The sequence below is a fragment of the Nannospalax galili genome, unplaced genomic scaffold, assembly GCF_000622305.1.
Source record: "Nannospalax galili isolate Female #2095 unplaced genomic scaffold, S.galili_v1.0 scaffold85, whole genome shotgun sequence".
Lineage (NCBI taxonomy): Eukaryota > Metazoa > Chordata > Mammalia > Rodentia > Spalacidae > Nannospalax > Nannospalax galili.
Genome location: NW_008358866.1, coordinates 3597945 through 3624621, shown reverse-complemented (window position 1 = coordinate 3624621; position 26677 = coordinate 3597945). Strand labels below are relative to the sequence as shown.

Sequence of the window (26677 nt, the reverse complement as noted above, 5' to 3'; positions counted from 1 at the left end):
AGCCAGGAAAATAGAAAGGAACCATGGGGTTAAAGGGGGAGAAGGATCTCAACAGAAGGGGAGAATAGAAGACGGTGTTATGAAGTGGGAAGTGGGGAAAATGGGAGTACTTTAACTGGGGAGGGGGGTTATAGAGGAGGGGAGAGGGGAGAGATAAATAATTCTTCGATGGAATGAAAATCCTGAGAGAAAAAATGTTAGTTCAAAGTCCTGCTGAAAAATAGACATACAAAACATGTACAAGAGCATGTTTGTAGCTGAAGGCTGTATAACAAAGAACACAGTGCCAGGCAGGAGAAACCTCCCTCTGAGTCGTTGGTCAGGGTAGTCCAAAAGACTCCCAAAATAACACAGGCTATTGCCACAAACCTTGACTGTCTCCTCGAATCTGAAGATAAAACCCTACTGCTGAAGACAGGACATATTTTGGATATAGGACTTAAGCTGGAATTGACCTGGAAGCCTCCTCCCTGAAGACTAGCTCTCACAGTTTCAGAGGATACTATACAAGCTGCCAAGAGAGAAAACCAATCAATGATCCTACCCAGCTGTAAAGCCTACTAAAAATAATGACTGGCCCAGCAAACTATCACTACTGGTGCAGTAGTGGCATTTTTATTTTGGGGGTAATCAACAGCTGTCTAATTGGACTTAAGGCCTACTCCATGGGAAGGAATTCATGTATGGCACTGTAAACATAACCAAATACACATGGCTGGAAATTTCAGAGATCCTAGAGAAAAATCTACTTTGTCACATCCCTAGACCAATGCAATTTCTTGCTCTAGTCGAAATATATATGCTTATATTTACAGATAAGTGTACTTCTTACCACTCATCATAAAAGCTTTTTGTAACAGATAGTATTACAGAGTTACACAACTTGTCAAACACAGAGAATAAGTGTCTGTGAGATGCCCGGTCCTAAGTGACACATCTACAATGCAACCTCTACACATAAGGCTCAGGGAATATAGAGGAACAGGGAGCAGAAAGACTATCAATGCATCTCTCAACTCTCACCAGCAAAGCTTCCTCATGCAACCCAGAAAGCCACAACTGGCAAAAGTGTAGACAAGAGACTGCAGAATATTTGTCCCTGGGTAGAAAACCTGTATCAAACCTCTGCCATCCAGAGCTCAAGGACCATTGCAGAAGAAGGGCTGGAAAGAATCTAACAGTCAGGGGTGGTGAAAGACCACAAGGAAACAGTTTTCCAAATGGCTAGGAAATTTCTCATATGAACTTATAGCAATGTCACCAAGCTCAAATCAGACAAAAATCCAGCATAGAAGGGGGAAATGGGTAAGAAGCACCAACCTTAGCTGAGAAACTAGTGGCAACCAATGACTACAGGGAGAGGGAGAGTTGGTTTTCTTTAAGAAAGTGACAACTAGATAAATTGATCAGGCTCTAGCAGATGGACTCACACTGAGGGACATTTGGAGACACAAACGTAGCTCAATAGAATATATATGAATGAAAGAATGCATGAAATCCAATGGGGGTGATGAGGGGTGCAGACAGGAGAAGGGGTCTAATATGATTAAGTTGTATCATATGAAATTTGCAAAATTTCAATAAAAAAGATATCATCAGAGGGTAAAAAAAACAAGCTATAGCTTTGAAAAATGCATACTACATAAAAACAAAGGGCTCATATTCAGTGTACATAGAGAATTCTTAGAAATCAGTAAGAAGAAAAATAGACAACTCATACAAAGGGGGGGTGATATCTGGACACGTAATTCACAAAAAATTCTAGAAGCTAATAAATACATGGATGTATACTCAATCTCATTTAGTAATTAGGAAAGTACAATGAAAATCAAGAGATTCTATTCATTATACCTACACCTAATGGTGAAGTCTATCAGTAATGGGAGTTTAAATTCTTACAATTCCTTCAAAAACTATTTGGCAGGCCAGGAGTATTGGCACACATCTTTAATCTCAGCACTTGGGAGGCAGAGGCAGGTGGGGCTCTATGAATTCAGGACTAGCCTGGTGTATATAGAGTTCCAGGCCAGCCAGTGCTATGTAGTGAGACCCTGTCTCAAAATGCCAGAAAAAAATTGGCTGTAGTGTATTGAGGTTGTATTGGAGTTGAAAATAAATATACCCTTTGACTTGATAATTTTATTCTTATAAAATATGCGTGCAAAGTACACAAGGAAATGTACAGAAATGTTGATACCAGCATTAAACACCCGCATTATAAACAGAAATTTTGTCATATACATTTGCTAAAAGTAAAATGGATAAAGAATTATGCTATACCATCAAACACAAAAGAATGTACTACTATTCCATTAATATAAGCAAGTGTTAACTATAGTATTTAGTATTTAGTACTTATTTTATCAAAAATGTGAGAACAATGACCCTTTTTAGGGGCCAACAGAGATTGTGATTACGAAGGAATACAAGTAGTCCTTTCACACTACTGATAATGTTTTCTTTGCCCATACTAGCGACTATTCAGTACATATTTAATCATTTGTTATCTTTTATGTTTCATATTCTTTTTCAAGTTTCATATCACACAATAGGTTAAAAATGAAAACAGGGCACCACTTAAATTTTTTGACAAAGCTCAGGGCCTGCTATAGGGATTGGAGGTAGTAACTAGGGAGAGGACTTATATAACTATGATGATTCTATAAAACTATGCATGTCCCAATATCTATACCATATTTCATATATGCCAAAACAATATGAAATAAAAAGATGTACCATTATTTTAAAAACCACTAAGAATGAAAAACATTGTGAATAAACTATATCAAGTCATTGATTGTCAGAAACATTAAATGCTAAACAAGGAAGTGTATCTTTAGGTCCATGAACTGCAGAATATGGAGATACTGGGAGTGGGGGTATGGCATTGTGGTAAAGCTCTTGGCTAGTATGAATGAAGCCCTGGATTCAATTCCTAGCACTGCAAGGACAAAAAATCCCAGAGAATGACTATTAAAAGTTCTTATTCAACCTACTACTGTTAAAAGCAATGTAAGATGCTGCTGAGAGAGATACAGTATAAATTTATTTATTTAAAGGCACTAACGGTTTTGACGTGTATATTATGTATATTTAAGGTGTGTATATAAATTACAAATTACTAATCTGGCTATAGTATACTTCAAATGCCTACTATAATCCAAACAAATTTAGATACCTTTCATCAACATATTTTTGGTGTGGAAATATTGGAAAGTAATACAGAAGTGTTATCAGCTTCCTAGATATTCTTCAATCAGATTAGTATACTTTCATAAACAAAAAGCTCTTAACAAGGTGTTTTATGATAAAAAAAAGATTAAACAATTATCCTGCATCATTTTGTAGGGAAAAAAATGCCCTAAAAACCAAAGGATATTCTTCAGCTGTAATTCTAATAGATTTTCCTTCACACATAACTGTGGGGTGAGTAGATCTTCTTTAAGGGGATGACTCTAGATAGGCTGACTAGATGCCAGTGGATGAACGTGCAACAAGAGACACCTGGACAGAAATGTTTAACCATGTAGGACCTAACATATATGACAGAATATCTGCAATCTGGTGGGGAGGGCAATGAGGGGCAGGGAGGGAGGAGGGGGGAATCTAAATTTGATTAAGATATATGAAATGCATAAAAATTCAATAAATATATTAAAATGAAAAGAAAAAGAAAAATTATATGATCAAGGACCTATGTTTACTTTGGTGAAGCATGCAAATAGCCAAATCTTCATTAAAAGGCTATATTTCAGGTCCTTAATGTATATGTGAGTAAATTTCTACAAGTAGCACCCTCAAAGTAGTACTGTTTTATAATGAAAAATAACAATCTCCTACCCTACCTTTGCCCTCCTCCAATTCTGTTTTTATTAGACAGCTATTTTCTTTATTACTTAAAAACCATTTTTTTATAAAGGATCTCACTATGTGATCCAACCTAGCCTCAAACTCCAGATCTTCTTGCCTCAGCCTTCTAAGTTGAGAGATTGTATGTATGAGCTATCTTTTTTTCCTCTGTGGGATCTTCCTTCCCTCTCTCTCTCTCCCAGCCTTCCTTCTAACCATTGGTTTGAAAGTATACCTTAACCACATACCACCTAACTTCCTTCATCTATTTTATGCCATAGTATCTATAGGCATCTAATATACTAAATATGCTATTATGTAAGATATTGGAGGGAATAGATTTTGGTCTGTATTGTTTTAGCTTTTTCCTTAGCACCTAGAACAGTGCTTAGAACTTAGTAAGCATTCAGTTAGTATCAGCTGAATCTCTTAACAACTATGACCCCTTCCTTGATTTTATAGATTTACATATTGAGTGTACAGAATTACTTCAGTATAATCTCAAGACATAAAGATAAATAATTGTGTTCTAATCATAATCTTTAAGAAGTATTATTTTCTATAAATTTCACTTTGAATTAATAAACTTGAGGTCTGAGAACAATTTTATGAATAAGCAGTTTACCTTGGATCATATGCATTAATTTGAAAGATACATTTAGTTTAAAAGTACAATTGGCTAGATGAGATGGCTTAGCACGTGCCACCCAGCCTGAGGAACTGAGTTCGATCTCTAGGGCCGTCATGGAGGGAGGAGACAACCGACTCCAGAGAAAGTTGTCCTCTGACCTCTACACTACATGTGTGCCATGGCACCAGAATGAACACACACACACACACACACACACACACACACACACACACAAATAATCATAAATAAGTATTTTTTAAAAATTTAAAATACTGTCCGGGTGTGGTGGCATACGCCTTTAATCCCAGCACTTGGGAGGCACAGGTAGGCAGATCTCTGTGAGTTCGAGGCCAGCCTGGCCTACACAGTGAATTCCAGGACAGTGGGGGCTACAGGGAGACCCTATCTCAAAAAAAGACCAAAAAAAAATTTTTTTAAATACTGGCCAGGCATGGTGGTACACTCCTTTAATTCCAGCATTTGGGAGGTAGAGGCAGGTGGATCTCTATGAGACTGAGGCCAGCCTGGTTTACATATCAAGTTCCAGGCCAGCTGGGGCTAATAGGGAGACCCTGTCTCAACAAAACCAAAACCAAAAAACCCCTAAAGATAAGAAACTAAGAGGGAGTGGGGGACATGGGAGAAATTGAAGGGGGACTGGGAGGGATGGAAATAATGCAAAGACAATACTCATGCATAAAATTCTCAAAAATAAAAAATAAAAATATCAGGAAGACGATTATGTAAGTATAGTAAAATTCAAATATTTAACTTCCTAGTTCTTCATGGGGATAGGGAAGAGAATAAACACTTGACGCACAATATTTTTGACTTATTAGTTCAAATATTTAATCTACATCATAACATTTTATCATTAATTTTCAAATAACCACATGAAGTACTGTTAACAAATTCTTTAAATACTCATCCAAAAAAGGAAGAAAATAAGATTAAGTAGCTCATTCAAGATCACCCTAATAAGGGGGAATGGTATTACACAACAAATTCTGATAATATCTTATTGTCTCTCAATGTTTTAATGACTAAAGCTTCAAATGTTCAAACAAGATGAGTGAGTGGGAAATTAAAAAACAGGCCAACTTAGGGAGGGCCTAGAGGTTTTGCTAAGACTTAGTTATTTTACCCTATGGACAATGAAAAGCTACGATTCTTAATGGTATATTTTAGTCTTAAAAATATAGAAATTCTGCAACTATTTTAGTAGAAAAATGATTCTTAAGAATTTCAGTATCAGTATCTTATGTTTGTTTAAAATATTTTATTTACTATTTTTATTTTATATGTATGAGTGTATCACCTGCATGACTGTAAGTGCACCCATGTCATGCAATGCCTGTTGGAGGTCAAAAAGAGGGCATCAGATCCCCTGGAACTAGAGTTAATCGATGGTTGTTAGCCACCATGTGGGTGCTGGGAATTGAACCCAGGTCCTCTGTAAGAGCAGTCAGTGCTCTTAACTGCTGAGTCATCTCTCCAGCCCCCAATATAAGTATTTTAAGGAATTTTTTTTATTAGAAAATGATTGGAATTTCACTTCAAAAAAGAAAATGGTTTTCATTTAATAAAAAATACAAAGCTTTACTATTTCTAATTACTAAATAGAGGGCAGTGATTCTTAACTTCTTTACCAGTTAAAATTTAATTTTAATTAGGACAATGAAAAATAAAAAGTGGAATAAAATTTCTAGCCTGGTAAATCTTATTGAAATTTCTACAAGTATTGTCTCATTCAAAGAAATATTTTTAATTCTGTAGACAAACATTAGAAAAAACTAGAAGACATTCATTACTTTAATTCTCAAGACTGCATGTCTTTGCTAAGTACTGGTCTAGGCACTGAAAATGTATGAATGACCCAAAACAAAAATTTTTGTCTTTATGTTATTTGTTACTGAGCAGGGAAGAGAATCCTGAGAAAATTCACTAAGTTGATACCATATGAATCTGCTATTTTTTTCTATCTTGCCTTAAATTTTTTTAAATTTAATTTTAGGGGCTGGAGAGACGGCTTAGCAATTAAGAGAACTGATTGCTCTTGCAGAGGACCCAGTTTCAATTTCCAGCACCCACATGGCAGCTGATAACTGTCTGGTAACTCCAGTTCCAGGGGAATTCGATGGCCTCTTCTGACTTCCACAGGCATTTGCATGACATGGGTGCACTTACATACATACAGGAAATACACTCATAAAACAAAAGTGATAAAATATTTTAAAAATAAAGATTAATTTTAAAGAGTGGCATACAGGACTGGAGAGATGGCTCAGTGGTTAAGAGCACTGGCTGTTCTCACAGAGGAACCAGGTTCTCCCTCCTACATGGTGGCTAATAACCATCCATAACTCCAGTTCTAGGGGATCTGATGACCTCTTCTGACCTCTATGGGCATTGCATGCAGACGGTACACTTACATACATGCAGTCAATACACTCATGCACATAAAATAAAAATAGATAACAATTTAAAAAGTAGCATACAAAATAATAAGCTTTATTGAACCAGTTTTTTAAACTGGTATTTTCTTATGTTCATTCCACTGTTACTCTTTCTTTTCCCTGTTCCCCTCCTCTACTCCCTTCTTTCTTCCAAATAGTCCCCCTAGTCTATTTTATCTGAAATTTTCAGGAAAATGGATGCAACTGGAGGTAATCATATTAAGGTAATTAAGCCAGTCTCAGAAAGACAAATATTGAATGCTATCATTTTTGATTCCTAGATTTTCATGTAGTTACATAAAATCATATATGCATACAGAAGTAAAAATGCCTAGGGAAACAAAATGGATAAAATGGAGGAAGAGGACTGAGAAAAGGAAGAGTAGAGGAATATTGGGAAGATGTTCAATGTAGAATATATACCTGTACAAAATTAAAATAAAAATAATTGGCTTTTTCAGAGTTTGTTTTCCAGTGAAAGGAAACAAATAAACAATAAAAGCCATGTTAAACAAAAATGACCAGTATGGAAAAAGTTGAAGAGGAAAGGATATAATGGAGGCAGATGCTATTTTAGGTGGGAAGCTCAGTGAAGACTTCATCATCAGGTGGTGTTAAGCAAAGTTTTAATGTAAACCATGAAAGTATGTGAACATTCTGTACATTACAACATGTTGATTATCATTGCTAATGGAGTGCCACTTCCCATTCCCATTTCTAAGACAGATTTTACTGATATCAAGCCATTATTTTTTTCCCAAGTTTACCTCATTCTAATTGTCACTGGAAAATGTTGCTGACAACTTTCATAAATATCTTAATTTTTCATAGAGAATAATCATATGATTGACAGAAAAGGTCTTTCCATGGGTTTTCTGATATACAGACTATTGGTCTCATTTGCTCTCTAATCTCTTAATTAAGTCTAAACAGGGGAAAATAAGCAAGAGACTTTCTCAGTGTAGGGGATGGAAAGACACAGGCCAGTGTCCCTAGAATGCTCAAGAATCAGGAAGGCCAGTGTGAATGAAGCTCAGTAGGAAAGGGCCAGCAACAGGCACTGGATCACAGAGGCAGTAAAAAAAGATCAACTAAGGATTGTTGTCTTTTACTTTGTGTTACATAGAACAAGCTACTCTAAGTTTTCTAAAGATGAATAAAATGATAAGGCTCACATTTCAAAAGAATATTCTGGCTACTTTATGAAGAATTAACTGTAGTAGCCAAAGTAGAGGCATGTAGACTACTGCAAATGTCCAGGGGGTAAATTAAAGTAGAGTTACTAAAATATTTGCTGGGGGGCGGCGTATGAAGGTGATAGAAGAGAGAATGTAAAAATGGCTGTGAAACAACTCTAAATGATAGTTTTTGGAATGGGAAAACCTAAAGGAAGGAAATCTGTGTAGGAGAAATTAGGGGTTCAGTTTCATGCACGATCTATTTCAGGTGTTTTTTGTAGCTCTCCAAGTGTCCAGTTGGCAGCTGGCAGGATAAGTCTAGAGTTTAGGCGATGTCCTGCATGGAAGTATACAACTACAGAACAGCAGCATATACATAGTATTTAAGTCAATCGAGAAGATGGTTCAAGAATGATCCATGAAATATTCCAACATTTAGAGGTTGGAGAAATGAGAGAAATCACTAAAGGAAAAACAGAGAAAACAGGCAAGAAATGGGGATCCGAAAGAGGAAATATCACGTATTGCCAAATCCAGCGGTCAGTTTCCTTATCTAACACAGATTTGGCAATGAAATTATCACTGTTGAATTTAGCAACAGCAGTTTTTTGAGGTATTGATTAAAGCTTAAATATTTCAAGATATAGGGAAAAAGTTTGTGAATTTGTAATAAAAGGAGAGGGGTTAGAGAAATAGCTACAAGTAAATATGGGTTAGAATTTTTTTATTTTTTTAATTAGAAGAAGCATTTCATTACAACAGCATTAACCTATTCAATAACATTTTTTCTGAGCTAGGGTACATCTCTTTCAAAATTGGCTGTACATTTTTAGGTTTACAGATGAATTATTACTCTTATACATTTTTTTACTCATTATAAACGCTATAAGACATAAAATTAAATGAGGTTTTAATGTTTAAAAAAGATCTCCACTTTGTTGTTAAAATACACAGTTTCATACAGAAAAATTCATTTTAAGGCAATTGACATTGAGACGTGAATTTTTTTAAGATAGGGGAAAATTTAACATACTTATGTTTATACACTATTGTGATACATTGGGCTTGGGCAGTTTCTGGATAGTCAAACTTTCCAGTCTTATAAGAAAGGTTCTCTACCTCACACATACACACTTGTGTAATTATTTTTCATCCATAGTTCCTGGTTTATAACTCCCATAGTCTTTGTTATTCCCTAAATGATTAGAATAATAAGGTTAATGTTGTTTGGCCTTCTGTCCTTGGCTCCTGAAGCAGCTCTGGAACAGCTTCAGAGCACTGAAGATGAAAGACGGGCCTTTCTTCTAATATGGGGGCATTAGAAATCTCAGAAAACAAAACCCATTCATTTTCTCTTTTTCTTTTTCTTTCTGTTTCTCTGTCTCTCCCAGTTCTCCCCACATGTCTCCCTCTCTTTCACCTTCGCACCCCTCCATCTATTATAGAAACTAGTATTTCTCTTCCTCACAACAGGTCACAGAAATTAAAATTATACCTTAAATTTCCCTTGCCTTTTATTTTATAACTTGCCATAAATCAATTCTCTGGCCTTCCTTGTAGGCTAATAACCTATTTCAGAAAAAAAGACACTGCATACAAATTTCAGACAAGCAGTAACTCAATAATTTAGGATATGGTATTTATATTATCAAATTCATTCTGAGGGCACAAGTTGGGAAGACTCCATTATTTTATCTTCCAAAATCACTAACAATTACTCTAGAGTCTTCTATATGAGAGAATAAGATTAGAATTTACAATTTATTTTCGTGTTTTAATTAAATCATTTCTTAAAGCAGTGAAAATGGCCTTTTCATTCATATCCTGATGACGTAACTTCTACCTCCAGATGATACCTTGCTCTTTAATAACGAATGCAAAGTGAAAACAATGTAGTGAATTATAGTTTAGAAACTTCAATGGATTATTTCACAGCTTCCAGTTATTACTGTTTTAAAATGGTTGCAGCAATATAAAGATATTTTGTTATATAAACTACATACTGCAACTGTAATTGTGTAAAAATTGTATATTTACATAAATATTGAAAATGCTCACAACTGCTTGTAACTTCGGCTCCAAAAAGTATTGAAATTATAATTGGACTTCACATTCACTAATATGTGTGTGTGTGTGTGTGTGTGGTATATGTGTTTGCATATGTTTTTGTGTATTTAAGTGTGTGTCCACATGCATGTAGAAGCCAGAGGTCAATGATGGGTGTCTTCATCATCACTCCCCATCCTATTTTTATTTATTTATTATTTTTTAATTTTATGTATACAAGTATATTGCCTGCATATATGTGAGTACACTTGTGTCATGCAATGCCGCGGAGGTCAGAAGACGGTATTGGATCACCTGGAACTGGAGCTAAGGACTGTTCGTAGCCGTCATGTGGGTATTGGGAATCAAACCCAGGTCCTCTGCAAGAGTAGTCAGTGCTCTTAACCACTGAGCCATCTCTCCAGCCCAAAACCATCCTATTTTTTGAGACAAGGTCTCTTTTCTGATGCTGGAGCTCAATGTTTCAGCTAGACTACCTGGTTGGTGAGTTCCAGGGAATCAGTTGCTTTACTGCCCAATGCTGCAATTATACATATACACCATCATGTCTAACTTTGATGTGGGTTTTTGGGATCCCAAGTCAGGACTTTGTGCTTGCATAGTAAGAAATTTATTCAACGAACCATCTACCCAGCACCTCACTAATAATTTCTGATAGTGAAACCAATATTGCATACAAAATTTAAATCAGATGAAAATTGTGCAAATCATCAAATTAAAATTAACTTTCAACAACATGCATCAAAATGGAAGGTACCTTTGTTCAAACTTCAAATATGGTGTATAGTCTATCACAGCAGGGAAGGTGCCATCCAATCCTTCTCCCTTTAGGCAGAAGCTAAAAAAAGTAGACAGTAACTATTCCATATTAATACACAAATAAAAATTAATTGTTATAAACAATTCTTCCTAGGGACATTTCTTTCATTCAGTTGAAAAGGTTAAGTTTTTTGTTTCTAATTTTTTACTTATTACAAATAAGTACCTTAACATGGTCTTTGAAACCAATGACAAAACACTGTACAAGTTAATACACTATTATAAAAAGCATTGTTCATGAAGCAAAATAAAATTTACTGAGAAATTATTCAAACTTCATCTTTTTTATTTGACAACATCTTGATTTTTACTGGACATTTAAAATATTACTAGAGAATTTCAAACAAAGATTTGTTTTTCATATTTAGATAGCCCTATAGATAGCCCTATATATGCCCTAAAAAGGTCTGACTGATTAGCAAAAAAGAGTTTTCTAAACTATCTGAACAAGTGAAAAGGCTCAGCTCTTAGACTTCCAAGAGATGCTGAAAATCCTCAAATTACTAATTAATCCTCTTCTAAAACTACAAACCAAGGGAATGATTAAGCAACTTGACCACAGTAATGCTGTGACTCTTACAATGTCAACAAAGGAGATCTAAATCTTTTCATTCCCTAATGCTGTAATCTTTATTTCTGTATGATAACACATTCAAAAAGGTAGTGTTTGGTTTCATAATTACCGTTAAGAACTACATCTTCAGGCTGGATGTGGTGGTTCATGTCTTTAGTCCCAGCACTTGGGAGGCAGAGGCAGGTGGATCTCTGTGAGATCGAGACTAGCCTGGTCTACATAGCGAGTGCCAGCTGGGGTTATAGAGAGACCTTGTCTCAAAAAAAACTCAAAACACTACATCTTCTAGACTTGGGTGTGGTGAGGTACACCTGTTATTCCAGCATTTGGGAGATCAAGAGGAAGATCAGGTGTTCAAGGCTAGCCATGTCTAAATGACACTAGTCTCAAAACAATAACAAATACATCCTCTAGAAAGAGAAACAAAATACTTATAAAACAAAATACTTATAAAAGGCAGGTTGATTATTTCAGAGGAAAAAAAAGTCTCCTATGAATGCCTACCTTCTAGTTTTGTTCTTACGTTTGACTACTAAAACACTTGTTTCAATATATTTACATAGCAAATATGTATTTACTTTTCAGACTTGAATAAGGACAGAAATAAAATGGTATCATTTTACATGTGCTTTCCTTCATTTATACAAATATTAACATGTTTAAGATATTTGCTTTTACTTGATTATACAATATCGATGAGCTACAACCAGTAAGATGCCTGAGCAAGCAAAGGTGCTTGATGTACAAAGTCTAATGACTCAAGTTCAATCCCTGAAACCCATGTAAAGTGGGAGGAAAGACCTAACTCCACAAGGTTGTTCTCTGATGTCTATGTTTGTACGTGCATACATAGTCAGACACATGCACAGAAACACACACACACACACACACACACACACACACACACACACGCACACACACACACTGTGGTTTGAATAGAAATGTTCCTGTAGGCCTATGTTTGAGCACTTCGTTTCCAGCTGATGGCACTGTTTGAGAGTTATGGAATCGCTAAGAGATGGAGACTTGATGGAGGAAACATGTAACTGAAAGCAGGCTTTGAGGTTTTACAGCTTGGCCCTACTTGGCTCTCTCTCCCTGTTTCTGGGGGGGATTGCAATGTGATCAACCAGCTTCCTGCTCCTGCCATCATGCCTTCCCTGCCTGTTGCTGTCTTCGCTGCCATGACAGAATTGTAAGCCAATATAAACCTTTACTCCCTTAAGTCATTTTGGTCAGGGTATTTTATCACAGCAACAGAAAAGAAACTAATACCAAAATTGTTAGCAGAAGTGGGGTTGTTGGAGTGTGAACCTGACCATGTAGCTTCTAGACCTTTGTTTTGTGGCAAGAATGTAGATGATTCTGGAACTTTGGGCTGGAAAAGTCATTGAATGCTATAAAGAAGCTTAATAGGCTATTCTAATGGGAGTTTGGAAGACAGTAATATTAACTTGTAACAATAATGTTGAGAGAAATGCAGAGAGTAGTGGCCTGGCTAATAAAGTCTTACTCAGAGAGGAACAAGAACTCTATCAGAAATGTGATATTTTGGCAAAGAATCTGGCTGCATTTTGCCATGTCCTGAGAAGTTGTGTGGGAGTGAATTAAAAAGTAATGGACTGATTTCTTATGCAGAAGAAATTTCAAGACAGTGTAACACTGAGCCTATAGCATGGTTATTATTGATTACTCTTATACAGGGAATACAATGAAAAAGAGTGACAAGTAGGGCAGAAAAAAATAAAATATTATAGTTTGGAGAGGAAAGGAACAACAGAAAGCTTAATATTACAGCCAAGGCATGTGCTGAAAAAGAGACTGGAACTGTTAAAGAGATTAGTACCATTAAAGAGAGCCTACTGCTTTGAGCTGGAATAACAGAAACAGTATCCTGAGGGCAAGACCCCACCCATCAAAGGCTTCAAGCTGTGAAAGGAAAGAGCCCAATTGGAAAGTAACTACCTAGGGAAGTTTTTTATGCCAGCTTCAACATGCAGAAGCTCGTGTAACTTTGGTCCCAGGGGGCAAGGCTCCATCTGGAGCTGACAGCAGAATTTGGCATGTTGTCCATACTACACTGGTATTGGAGATAAAAGATGGAAGACTGAAGGGATTGCTGATTCTTCCTCTGGTTTCAGAGAGCCACTGCAGCCAGGTGAAATGAGTCAGTGTCAGAGTCTCTGTGAAGATACTCTCAGAGGTCACTGCATGAAGCTGTGAAGATGAAGCCTGAGTTATGGCAGAGACCCCAAGATGTTGGAGATGCCAGAGCTGTGAGATATCTGCAAAGGAGCACTGGGTATCAGGAGTGGAACCAGGCCAAGAGAGAGATGTATGCTGCAGGTATCACAGCTGCTGGGGTGGGGCAACCCAAGTGCTTTGAAACTGAAACTCCCAACAATGGACATAGACCTACATGATTTGGTGTCTGTCCTGCTGAGTTTCTTGCTTTGGTCTAACATTTCCTCACTATTCTCCATTCTCCATTCCTCCTTTATGGAATGGGAATGTATACTCTGTGCCATTATATACTGGAAATATGTAATTTGTTATTTGATTTTACAAGGTGTTATACTTAAAAGATTCAGACTTTAGTCTGTTGAACAGTGTTGGGGCCTTTTTTTCTTTCTTTCTTTTTGGAGACAGGGTCTCCCTGTAGCCCCAGCTGTCCTGGAATTCACTATGTAGACCAGGCTGACCTTGAACTCACAGAGATCTGCCTGCCTCTGCCTCCCAAATGCTGGGATAAAGGCATGAGCCACCAAGCCCAGCCCAGTGTTGGGACTTTTAAAGATGATGGGAACTTTTTTTCTTTTTCTTTTTTTAATGTTTTATTTACTATTTTTATTTTATGTGTATACGTGTATTGTCTGCATATAGGTAAGTGCACCTGTGTCATGCAATGCCCACAGAGGACAGAAGAGGTTGTCGGATCCCTTGGAACTGGAGTTATGAACAGCTGTTAGCTGGGATTCAAACCCAGGTCTTCTGCAAGAACAGCCAGTGTTCTTAACCACTGAGCCATCTCTCCAGCCCTTATGGGAACTTTTTAAAGTTGGAATAAATTCATTTTTCACCATGAGATGGCCATGAGTGTATGGTGGCCAGAGGCAGAATATTATGAAATATTATGATTTGAATATAAAATAAAATTTAAAAAGAAACAAACAGGGCTGGAGAGTTGGCACAGCTGTTAAAGGATCAGGCTTGCAACCAAAAGAAAGAAACAAGCAAACACATAAAACCTGAACTGTAAAGGATTTCAACAATGGAACACATTCTGTAAAGAGTTAACATCTTTTCAAGAATCAAAAAGCAACTTTTGGGCCAGCAATATAGCTCAGTGGATAAAAAGTGCTTACCACTAATCCTGATTGACTTTATTTTGATCCCTGGGACCCACACAGTAGGAAGAGAGAAAGGAATTCTGCCAGTGGTTTTCTGATCTCCATACTCATGTTGTGTTATGCACGTGCCCACAAACATACACACATACACACACACCAAATGAATAAATATAGTAAAAAATTCTGGAACAACAACCTTTATACCATATTATGTGCATCCTAAAAATCAAACAAATTAACCTAATTCTGTTATTAAATTATAAGCAGGAGAGATCTATACCTATAAATGATAAATATTTTAAAAAGTTTACTAGAAAAAAATGTAAACTCAATGAAAATGGCAGAATTCAAAAGTCATTTAAGTCTTGTTTTGTTAATACTCTTGAATTTTCAAATGCCATATATATAATAAAATATCCTTTCATTCTTGTTTTGAGTTTTTTACAGATAACTTTTTACTTTAAATATGACAAAATCTGATATCAGTTAAATGCAAAATGATGTTTATGCAAATCTAGAAAGGAACATAACAGCAAACTTTATTTAGTACTTGTTATTTGTCTGGAATTGAATTCATCTTGTTTAGAATAAAAGTAAAAATTCACAATATTATTTTAGATTTAAGTATATAACACAATAAATATAAGATACCTGAAAGATCCTGCCAGAATCTTCTCTATCTAGACACTAAGAAAATGAGAATATTTATTTATTGTTTATTTTTTATGTGTATGAGTGATTTGCCTGATGTATGTAAGTGCACCCATGTGAAGCAATACTCATGAAGGCCAGAAGAAGGAGTCAGATCCCCTGGAAGTGGAGTTATGGATAGTTGTTAGCCACCATGTAAATACTGTGAACTAAACCTGGGTCCTTTGCAAGAACAGACAGTGGTCTTAACCACTGAACTCTCCAGCCCAGAAAATGAGAATCTTAGCAACTTTAAATTTGCTTTGAATCTATTTCTTTTCATTATAAAGCAGTAGCTGAAAATCCCAAGAGATAAGATTAATAAACTTTCCCTCAGTGCCAGTAGGATAGTGTGCAGGAATATAGTCTAATCTTTCCTTTTACTCAAGTTAGAGAGCAGGTCTGTCAGTTTAAGTTTGAGACCAACTTCTTTTCTCAGAGCATTCTTTTTTTATTTTTTATTTTTAATCTTTTTTTTGAGACAAGGTCTCCCTGTAGCCTCAACTGGCCTGGAGCTCACTATGTAGACCAGGCTGGCCTTGAACTACAGTAATCCACCTGCCTCTGCCTCCCAAGTGCTGGGATTAAAGGCATACGCCACCACGCCCAGCTGTCAGAGCATTTTTTAAAAGTTAATTGATTTGGAAAAAATAAATAAATCAAATATCAAAACCCAACTGTGTGCTTTATTTAGAAAACTGAAAGAGAAAAATCATAAGTCAAAACTATGAAGTAGAATAACTTCAAAGCTGAATTCATTAAGCTGAAGATTAATTACCTGAAATCAATTGCATTGAGTCCAAGCAGCATGCCAGCAAGCATATTTGCTTCTTCACCCAGGACAATAGCTCCATCTTCATAAAATCTCCTAAAAGATGAAATGAATATATGAGCATGAAAAACAAACAAGGTTTGAGCTACAGTAATTACATCCCCCAAATAACACAGCAAATACTCAATTTTATTTAACTATTTTTTGGGGGGGTCTTTTTGAAACAGGGTCTCCCCGTAGCCCCCAGCTGGCTTGGAACTCACTATGTAGACCAGGCTGGCCTTGAATTCAGAGATTCGCCTGTCTCTACCTCCCAAGTGCTGGGACTACAGATGTGTGCCACCATGCCCAGCTATTTAACTAATTTTTTAATATTTGATAGCTGAAGTTTTAAAAATATTTAGACAAAAAATTTCCACAAAACCAAACAAATTCAAACTCATTGCCATAACTAAAAGTATTCAGTCTTTAAATATTTCCATCTCTCTAGAAAAAATTCCTAATGTGTGTCTTTCAATGGTCCCTGAATGCCCAGAAATTTCTCTAATAACAAAACAACATAAATGTCAAGTGAAAGGTGGTAAATTCATGTTTTATTTTAAGGGTATGTAGAAATTATTTGTACATTTACAATAAGAAAGTCTGTCCTTTAATTTTAAGGGTTACTGACTAAATTAAGAGTTTAAAAAGTATGAACTTTAGTAATTTATGATAACTTTAATACTGTACTACTAGTAGTACAGATGGGTTATCAAGGTGGCCGTCTACACAAAAGAAACAACTTACTATCTCTAACAAAAATAGGAGTATGAATCTGTCTTTGCTAATTCCTATATACTGTGTGTTTGTTAACATTAATTTTAAAAATTCTTTTGAAAAATAAATTAATTTTTCAGTAATAAAAAATTGCGCCAGGAATAGTGGTGCACACCTTTAATCCCAGCACTCCCAACTGAGGTAGAGTCAGAAGGATCTCTGTGAATTAGAGTTCCAGCCCAGTCATGGCTAGAGTAAATCCCTGTCTCAAAAACAACAAAACAACTTCTATTCTCAGAGCATTCTTTTTTATTTTTTATTTTTAAAATAAAAAATAGAAGGCAAACTATTTTCTCAAGCTCATGTAAATGAACTACTTAAGTAGGCAACTTAATTTTTACTTTAAAGTCTGTTTCTGTTAAACCATGCTACTTTTTATAAAAACAAAATAAAGAAAACTGAGTCTACATCATAGCTCACAAAGAATTTAAAAGTAATAAAATGTATGAAGAGGCTATATTTACAGTACCACACAAATTTCCTCCCATTGAGTGGGCCTTAATTCCAATTAGACAGCTGTTGATTACCCCCTGACCCACCCAAGATAAAAGTACCACTACTACACTAAAGATAGTTTGCTGGGCTGGTTGTTGTTTATTAGGTTTGTAGCAGGGTAGGACCACTGGCTGGTTTTCTACCTAGGCAATTTGCATAGTATCCTCAGATACCATCCTGATTAGTTCCAGCTCAATTGCTCCAAATCCTGTGTCTGAAGTGAGGCCTGTCTTCAGCAATAGGGTCTTAACCTTCAAGGTCTGGGAGACAATGAAAGGTTGTGGCAATAGCCTGTGTTACTTGAGGAGTCTCTTGAACTATCCTGAACAACAACTAGAAGGGAGGTTTCTCCTGCCTGATACAGTGTTCTTTGTTATACAAAGGCTGTTATACAGCCTTCAGCTATACACATGCATGCATAACACTATATATTATAATGTGTATTTTCAGTAAGACTTTGAACTAATACATTTCCCTCTGGTTTTTCATACCAACAAGTCCTATGCAATCAAATCAGACAAAAATCCCAGCATAGACATGGGGAAGTGGGTAAGAAATCTCAATCCAACCTAAGGAACTTTTGGCAATTTGTCAACTCTTAAAGAAAAATCAAACTTTAATTCCTTCTTCACGTGTCACCCAAAACACATTCTTTGCCTTGCCTGGATTTTTACCATCCACTTCTCAGTGCCTGTGAACATGTTGACTTTTTTCCTTTCTTGAGGGCTTCTGGATGGAAAGAGGAGTCAGTCTAGGCCCCTAAGAAGAAGATGCCAAAACAGCATTAAAGATGTAAGCATCTTGAGCAATGACATGGGTGCACTCACTTACATGCAGGCAATACACTCATACACATAAAATAAAAATAAAATATTAAAAAAATTTTTTAAAGTAATGAAAAGTATGATGAGAAAGTGAGAGCCAACTATTCTCTGACAGATGTATGCCTACAAAAAATATTGAAGAGGGGAATAAATATTTTCTATTTTCTTGGACCTATTGATAATTGCTCTTAGTGGTTTATATAAGAGGAGAAAAACTAAAACTTCCAGCTTAAATAGATTAGAAAAATAAGTGGAATGTTTTTCTATATTCAATTAAAGCATTCCACAAAAGATACTTAGACAAAAACATGTATTAGATTTTGTTCCAACTCTAATTTCTTGTTTATTAGCATAATATATTATAGACTCCTGGAAGAACTATGCTTCAAAAGGTTCATCTTTTTTTCTTTTTTTTTTTTTTTTTTGTTCTTTTGGAGACAGGGTCTCCCTGTAGCCCCAGCTGTCCTGAAACTCATTACGTAGACCAGGATGGCCTTGAACTCACAGAGATCGACCTGCCTCTGCCTCCCAATTTAAATACTGAAAATCTGGAAAAACAATTCCTAAAAGATTGACTTTTCTAGTAAACTGTAGCTCTTTTATGCAATGTATTGTGTCTATTATGTTGCTGTGAATTCACAGCTACAAATATAACAACTTTGAAAAAAGAGCCACCATTCTTTAACAGACTGTGCAAAGATAAAATGCCAAAGGAACAAGTTGGATGACTTTCAAATGATGAAATCTTTAAGAACCATAAAAAATTACATGAAAGGAACAAAAATGGATGTATATGTGTGTTCAGGTATATAGGCTGTATTCAAACTTTAGCACTAGGTCAGACCATTTTGTCATAAAGCATGTTGCTATTACATAATCGTTATATTGCTGTATTACGATTATTTTTGTAGAACTAGGGACTATACCTAGGTCCTCACACATACTATGGTAGTTCTCTACTACTGTTATATTACAAACCCCTTTATCATATTATGAAAGTGCATAATGTCAAAGAATGGAATCACAAGCAATCAAAAGTAGCTTTATCTATTAGGCAAGGAAACACTCTACAGGATATCTCTCTGTTGTCTTTCATTGAATGCACCGGTAGCAACTTTGAAATGAAAATAAATATAAGAACAGAGACAAGGAGCAGTGATTCATTTTACTTTCCCCATTTACTGAAGGAATCCAAATCAGTGTACCATGGAATATCTGTACATCTGTGTTTATTTTGGTACTATTCACAGTAGCCAAGATAGGGAATCAGCCCAGATGTTCAACAACAGATGACTGAATAAATGTGGTATGAGGTTGGAGAGTTGGCTCAACAGTTAAGGCTTCTTGCAGAGGACCCAAGTTCTGTTCCCAACACCCATATAGTAGCAAACAACCATATGTAACTCCAGTTCCAGGGGATCCTGTTGGTCTCCCCTCGGCCCAGACTCTGCTGCTACAGCTGCTACCAGACCTTGTGCACTTGTCTCCATCAGGGAGACCATCAGGGACCAGGGTGAGGAGAGAGAGATGGGGAGAGAGGAGCCTCAGGCTGCAGTGAGTAGGGCGGGAAAAACACCCGGGAGACTGTTTCAGCGGACAGCTCATTTATTATGACAGAAGTAGAAGTTTATATAGGAAAGTTTCACAGGCAAAGAGGCAGGGTTGGGTTTCTGGGGGGCAGGCAGGTAGGGGGATGGAGGGGGCTTCTAAGGCTACATGGTCTTTGTCCTGTCATCTGGTCACATGATCTATAAGAGACCCAGTTAGGATTAAGGGATTAGAGACCTAATAGTTTTGCCTGGGGGCTGTTGGGTAAGAGACAGTGTGTTTAGAATGGAGAGAGCCTGGCTCCTGCCATCCTCACTGGGAGGTCTCCAACGTGGCCATGCTCTACATTCCAGGCACTCCTGACTTATCCCAACATCATCCAATGTCCTCTTCTGGTCTCTACGGGCATTGCAGGTATAGGGTGTGCCTACTACATACATGAAGGCAAAACACTCAAACACATAAAAAATAAAAAAAATATTTATTCATAAATAAATACTTTAAAATGTAGCATTTATAAACAATAGATGGGCCTAGTTGGGTTTAACTATCAATTTGATAGCCCAGCATCACCTGAGAGAAAAGCCTCAATTGAGGAATTGCTTAAATCAGATTGCCCTGTGGGCTTATCTGTGGGGGGATTTGATTATTAATTGATGCAGGAAGGCCTAAACCCACTGTAAGCAGAAACATCTGTAGGCAGGTGGTCCTTGGCTGTATAAGAAAGCTAAATAAAAAGAAAAAGAAAACAAAACAACAACAAAAAAAGAAACTAAGCCTAAGTGCTTGGGTGAGTAAGCCAGCAGGTCCTGTTCCTCCATGGTATCTGCTTCAAGTTCTGCTCTATCTTCCCTCAATGATGGACTTTGAAGTGTAAGCCAAATAAACCTTTTTATCCCCTGTGTTATGTCTGGTCATGATGTTTACCATAGCAACAAAAATGAAACTAGAACACTGGAGTATTTGTTTTTTTAATTAAAAAAAATTATTCATTATTTTTATGTGTATACATGTATTGCCTGCATGTAGGTAAGTACACCCGTGTCATGCAATGCCCACGGAGGTCAGAAGCGGCTGTCAGATCCCCTGGGACTTGAGTTATGGACAGTTGTTAGCTGCCATGTGGGTGCTGGGATTCGAACCCAGGTCTTCTGCAAGTACAACCAGTGTTCTTAACCGCTGAGCCATCTCTCCAGCCCCAACAGTGGAGTTTTATTAAAGCAAAATTATGTCATTTTCAGAAAAGGAACTGGGGATAATCATGCTAAATGAAATAAGCCAGACTGAGACAAATATTACGTTTTCTCTCATATGCAAATATAAATTTATTTGTTTATATATTTGTACATATATATGACATGAAAGCAAAAGGGGGGTATTTTGGAAAGGGGGTATAAGAAAAGCTAATGGAAAGATGAACATATATATGTGAAAATTTTATACAGGAACCTATTATTATTATTATTATTATGGGAGGATTGAGACAAGGTCTCCCTATAGCCCCAGCTGGCCTGGAACTCTATATAGACCAGGCTGGCCTTGATCTCACAGAGATCCACCTGTCTCTGCCTCCCGAATGCTGGAATTAAAGGCATGCACCACCACGCCTGGCTAGGAACTCATTATTTTGTCCTCTAAAATATTAAAACTTAAAAAAAAAATCAGACAGAAAACAAACATTAATTCTATTAGACATTAACATCCTTGAAGTACACCATTTGTACAGGAAACGGACTATGAACGAACTTGTTTACAGAGACCCAAACATAAGTGAGTGGGAATGCCCCCATACTGTTTTGGTACTCAGGTGAGGCCACTTCACAATCACTGTCACTCATCAAAGCTGCAGAATTCTTCACCAGGCACTTGAAAAAAATCATGAAGATATTTCAGTTATAACCAAGGTTCTTCTCATGTTGAGTTCAACATTGTTCCAATTCATATAAATACTCTCAGCTGATGTGGCACTCCATACTAGAGGCATGGGTACATCAGGGTGATCAGAGAGGACTTCTGCACACTAGTCTGTCAAATCTGTACAGCAGCTGAGTATCCAACACTATTTGGATGTTTTCTTTTATCTCTGCCACAACTTCATTATACATAGCTTTAAAAAATAAAACTGTGTTTCCTAAGGTTTCTTCTAATTTGTAAAATCCTCTAGAATGGAATCCACATTTTTATTTTTGGCAGGAAGATAAAGGAGCTGTTTTTGTATGGTAAGTCAGTCCCCGTCCTCAACAGGCCACGCCTTACCTTCAACTGTGATCTTCATTTACAGCAGAACCTACCCACATTCCATTCTTCAAGGAGGCAGGGGTGTCTCATTGGTGCTGCCACTGTCTCCATTTCCTGGTGTTTCTGCTGGTTCTGTTTTGTTTTCATTGCACTATTTTTCTGGTTCAGCCCAGGTGAGTTTTTGCTTTTCCTGGAGCAGTCCCTCTCATTTTCCCTCTGCACGTTGGTCCTGATTAGACTTCTAAAGCTGTCACTGTTTCTGAAGATTGTTGTCCACTTATTTGAAGGTTATGCTCTCTGGAATCCACTCATCTCACTTTCTGTTCTAACCACTGTCAAAGATTTTCCTTTTTTTTTTTTTTTTTTTTTGTCTTTTTTTAAAGACAGGGTCTCCCTATAGCCCCAGCTGGACTGGAACTCATTTTGTAGACCAGGGTGTCCTCAAACTCACAGAGATCTGCCTGCCTCTGCCTCCCAAGTGCTGGAATTACAAGGGTGCACCACCACGCCCAGCTGGATTTCACTTGTATTTTATGGTTACCTTTACAAACTTTTCTTCGTTAAAAAAGAGGCCCATGACGGGTGTGGTGGTGTATGCCTTTAATCCAAGCACTTGGGAGGCAGAGGCAGGCGGATCCTTGTGAGTTCAAGACCAGCCTGGTCTACATAGTGAGTTCAGGTCAGCTGAGACTACAGGGAGACCCTGTCTAAAAAAAAAAAAAAAAAAAAAAAAAAAAAAAGAGGCCCATGTAAGCACAGCATTCATTCACCCACATGGGACCTAGGCTGCAGGTCCTATTTTGGTAGCACTTGTAACTGACTTCATCCTTTTCCTTGTCTTACCACCCCTTATTCCTGCCCCTCCTCTCTACAACTTTGTTTCAGTGTTCAAGATAATCATATTTTATGAACATATTCTTTGAAAAAGAATTCTGATTTTTTTTTTTTTTTTTAGGGCTTAAGAGATGGTTCAGTGATTAAGAGCACTGGCTATTCTTGAAGTGGTGGTGAGCTTCCCCTAACTATGTCATACCCACCCCCCTACCTAGGATTTCCTGAGACCTCTCCCAAGGCCCCAGGGCAGACCTGGCTTTGGTAGGCTAAGGCTGAGATCCTAGCAGACAGCCAGAGAGGGTGTGCTCCAACTCTATCTGTGTAGCAGCTGTGATCTCAGCACCAACAGAGAGTGCAGGGTTCTGGACCCCTCTGGCATAGGGGCTGAGAACACAACAGACTAATTCCCCCTTAGGGAGTTTTCCAAATTTTCTCTGAGTTTCTGCTAATAGGGGTCCAAATGTTAGAAAGTGTACCTGACTGGAACCTGACTTGGGCTTCAGTGGGTGCTTGTGAATACATGATCTGAAGCCATCAGCTACCTCTGAAATAAAACCTGAGAGAACCTGAAACATGTACCAACCAGCTTTAAATAACCAATGAAGAAAGGATCTAGACACCCTGATAATACAAACAGAAGCATACTTCAACTTAATTCTCATATAAGAATCATAAACAAAAGAAGTTAACATACCAAAATTATAACAAAAGAATAATAAAATGGAAAGCCAAAACACTATGTCCCCACCAAACTCCACCAGTCCTGTAGAAGAATTCTACAAGGAGAAACCCTTAGAGATAACCCAGGACACTGAATTTAAAAGAACAATCATAAACATGATCAAGGACTGCAACGAATTTAAGGAACACACAAACAAACAAATCAAAGTAATAAAGAATATAGGGATAAACTTTTGAATGAATTCACAAAACAAATAGAAACATTGAAGAAAACTCAGGCAGAAATGAAGAAGGAAGTGCAAAACTCAATAGGCCAACTTGAAACAACAGGGGAAAGCCTGACCATGAGAATTAATGAAATAGAAAACAGAATATAAACACTGGAGGATAAAGTTGAAGAATTGGAACACTCAAGCAAAGAGTATGGAAAATTTTTAAAAACACAGGAATGGAATATGCAAGAGACGTGGGACACCATAAAAAGACCTAATCTACATATCATAGGAATAGAGATAAGCCACAGCTGATTATAAAGATTTCATGTCTTCACTGAAGATGTGTTTTCTATCACAAAAGAAACTCCCCACAACATAGCATAGCAAAAACACTAAATGTACAGAACAAAGATAGAATACTGAAAGCAGCAAAAGAAAAACAAGTCACATACAACGAAAGCCCATCAGAAGTACAGCTGACATATCAGTGCAAACTATGAAAGCCAGAAGAGCCTGGACAAAGGTATTCCTAGTTTTACATGACAGTAGATGCCAGCCCAGAATATTTTACCCAGCAAAAATGTCTATCACAGTTGAGGGAGAAAGAATAATCTTCCATGACACAAATAATCCAAAAGGATACATGTCGACAAAACCAACCCTTCAAAGAATACTTGAAGCAATACAGAGAGCAAAGAGAGAAACAACTATACCCCAGTGGCAATGAAAATAAATAAAGATACAATTGAGGAAACACAAAATGAGACAGAGAACACAAAAAGCAATCAAAATGAAAGCAACCAATACATACCTTTCAATAATAACCTTAAATATCAATGGACTGAACTCCCCAGTCAAAAGACATAGGCTAACTGAATGGATTAAGAAACAAAATCCATCTCTTTGCTGTCTGCAAGAAACCCATCTCACCTTCAAGGACAGGCACTACCTTAAGGTAAAAGGATGGAAAAGAATATTCAAGCAAATGGCACTAAGAAATAAGAAGGGGTTGCAATTCTAATATCTGACAAAATAAACTTCAAAGAAAACTAATCAGAAGAGATAAGGAGAGCTACTTCATTCTGATCAAAGGAACATGTAATCAAGAAGATATTACAATCCTTAACATATATGCACCAAATTCTGGTGCACCCAAATTCATAAAAACACCACTATGGGACTTTAAGACACAGAGTAACCCTAACTCAGTAATAGTAAGGGACTTCAATACCCCACTGTCTCCATTAGACAGATCAACTGGACAAGGAATAAACAGAGAGACATCTGAATTAAATGATACCATACATCAAATGGATCTAACAGACATCTTTTGAACATTCCATCCAAGCACCAAACAATATACTTTATACTCAGCACCCCATGGAACTTTTTAAAAAATTGACCACATACTGGGCCACAAAACAAACCTCAACAAATACAAAAAAAGAAATTGAAATAATTCCATGCATTGTATCAGACCACAATGCAATAAAGCTCAAAATCAACACTAGACAAACCTCTAGTCACTACAGGAACTCATGGCGATTGAACAACACACCCCTAAGCAATAAGTGGGTCAAAGGAAAAATTAAGAGAAATAAAAGAATTCCTGGAATTCAAAGGATAATACAACAAAACACAACCTCTGGGACACTTTAAAAGCAGTCCTAAGAGGGAAGTTTATAGCTCTAAGTACCTATATTTAAAAATTAGAAAGAGAGGGCTGGAGAGATGGCTCAGCGGTTAAGAACACTGACTGTTCTTGCAGAAGAACAGCTAATAACTGTCTGTAACTCCATTTCCAGGGGATTCGACAGCCTCTTCTGTCCTCTGTTGGCATTGCATGACACGGATGCACTTACCTACATGCAGACATAACATTCATACACATAAACTAAAAAAAAAATAAAGAATAAAAATATTTATAAAAAAATTAGAAAGAGCCCAAATTAACAACGTAACACTGCAACTCAAGGCATTGAAAAGGCAGGAACAAATGAAATCCAAACCCAGTAGAAGAGAAGAAATAACAAAAATCAGAGCAGAAATTAATGAAATAGAAACAAAGAAAACAATACAAAGAATCAATGAATTTAAGAGCTGGTTCTTTGCAAAACTAAACAAGATAGAAAGACCCTTAAGCCCAGTTAACCAAAAGAAAGAAAGAGCAAATCCAAATCAACAAAATCAGAGATGAAAGGGGAAACATCACAACACACACCCAAAAATCCAGACCATTATAAGGGAATATTTTAAAAACTTATAACCTACTAAATTTGAAAATCTAAAAGAAATGGATGGATATCTAAAGTTGTGGGAACCACAAAGTTAAACCAAGAAGAGATCAACAGTTTAAAGAGGCCCATAACGTAAAAGGAAACTGAAACAATAATACAAAGCCTCCCAACTAAAAAAAGCCCAGGCCCAGACAGATTTACAGCTGAATTCTATCAGACATTTAAAGAGGACCTCCAACCAATGCTACTTAAATTATTCAAAATGATAGAAACAGAGGGAGAACTCCCAAATTCCTTTTATAAAGCCAGCATCACTCTACTACCCAAACCCAGTAAAGGCACAATCAAAAAAGAAAACTATAGACCCATATCCTTAATGAACATAGATGCAAAAATTCTCAAC

General features: G+C 36.8%; 1 protein-coding gene across 2 annotated transcripts in view; it reads right to left on the bottom strand.

The window, feature by feature from the left end:
* Nucleotides 1-26677, bottom strand: part of Rundc3b (RUN domain containing 3B) — a 166656-nt gene that overhangs the window by 47557 nt on the left and 92422 nt on the right. For both annotated transcript variants that reach the window (XM_008822489.3, XM_008822490.3), the window contains exons 5-6: nt 16393-16482; nt 10939-11019 (exon numbers count right to left, since the gene is read on the bottom strand). In XM_008822489.3, the coding sequence (XP_008820711.1) occupies nt 10939-11019; nt 16393-16482 (171 nt within the window). The remainder of the gene's footprint in view (nt 1-10938; nt 11020-16392; nt 16483-26677) is intronic.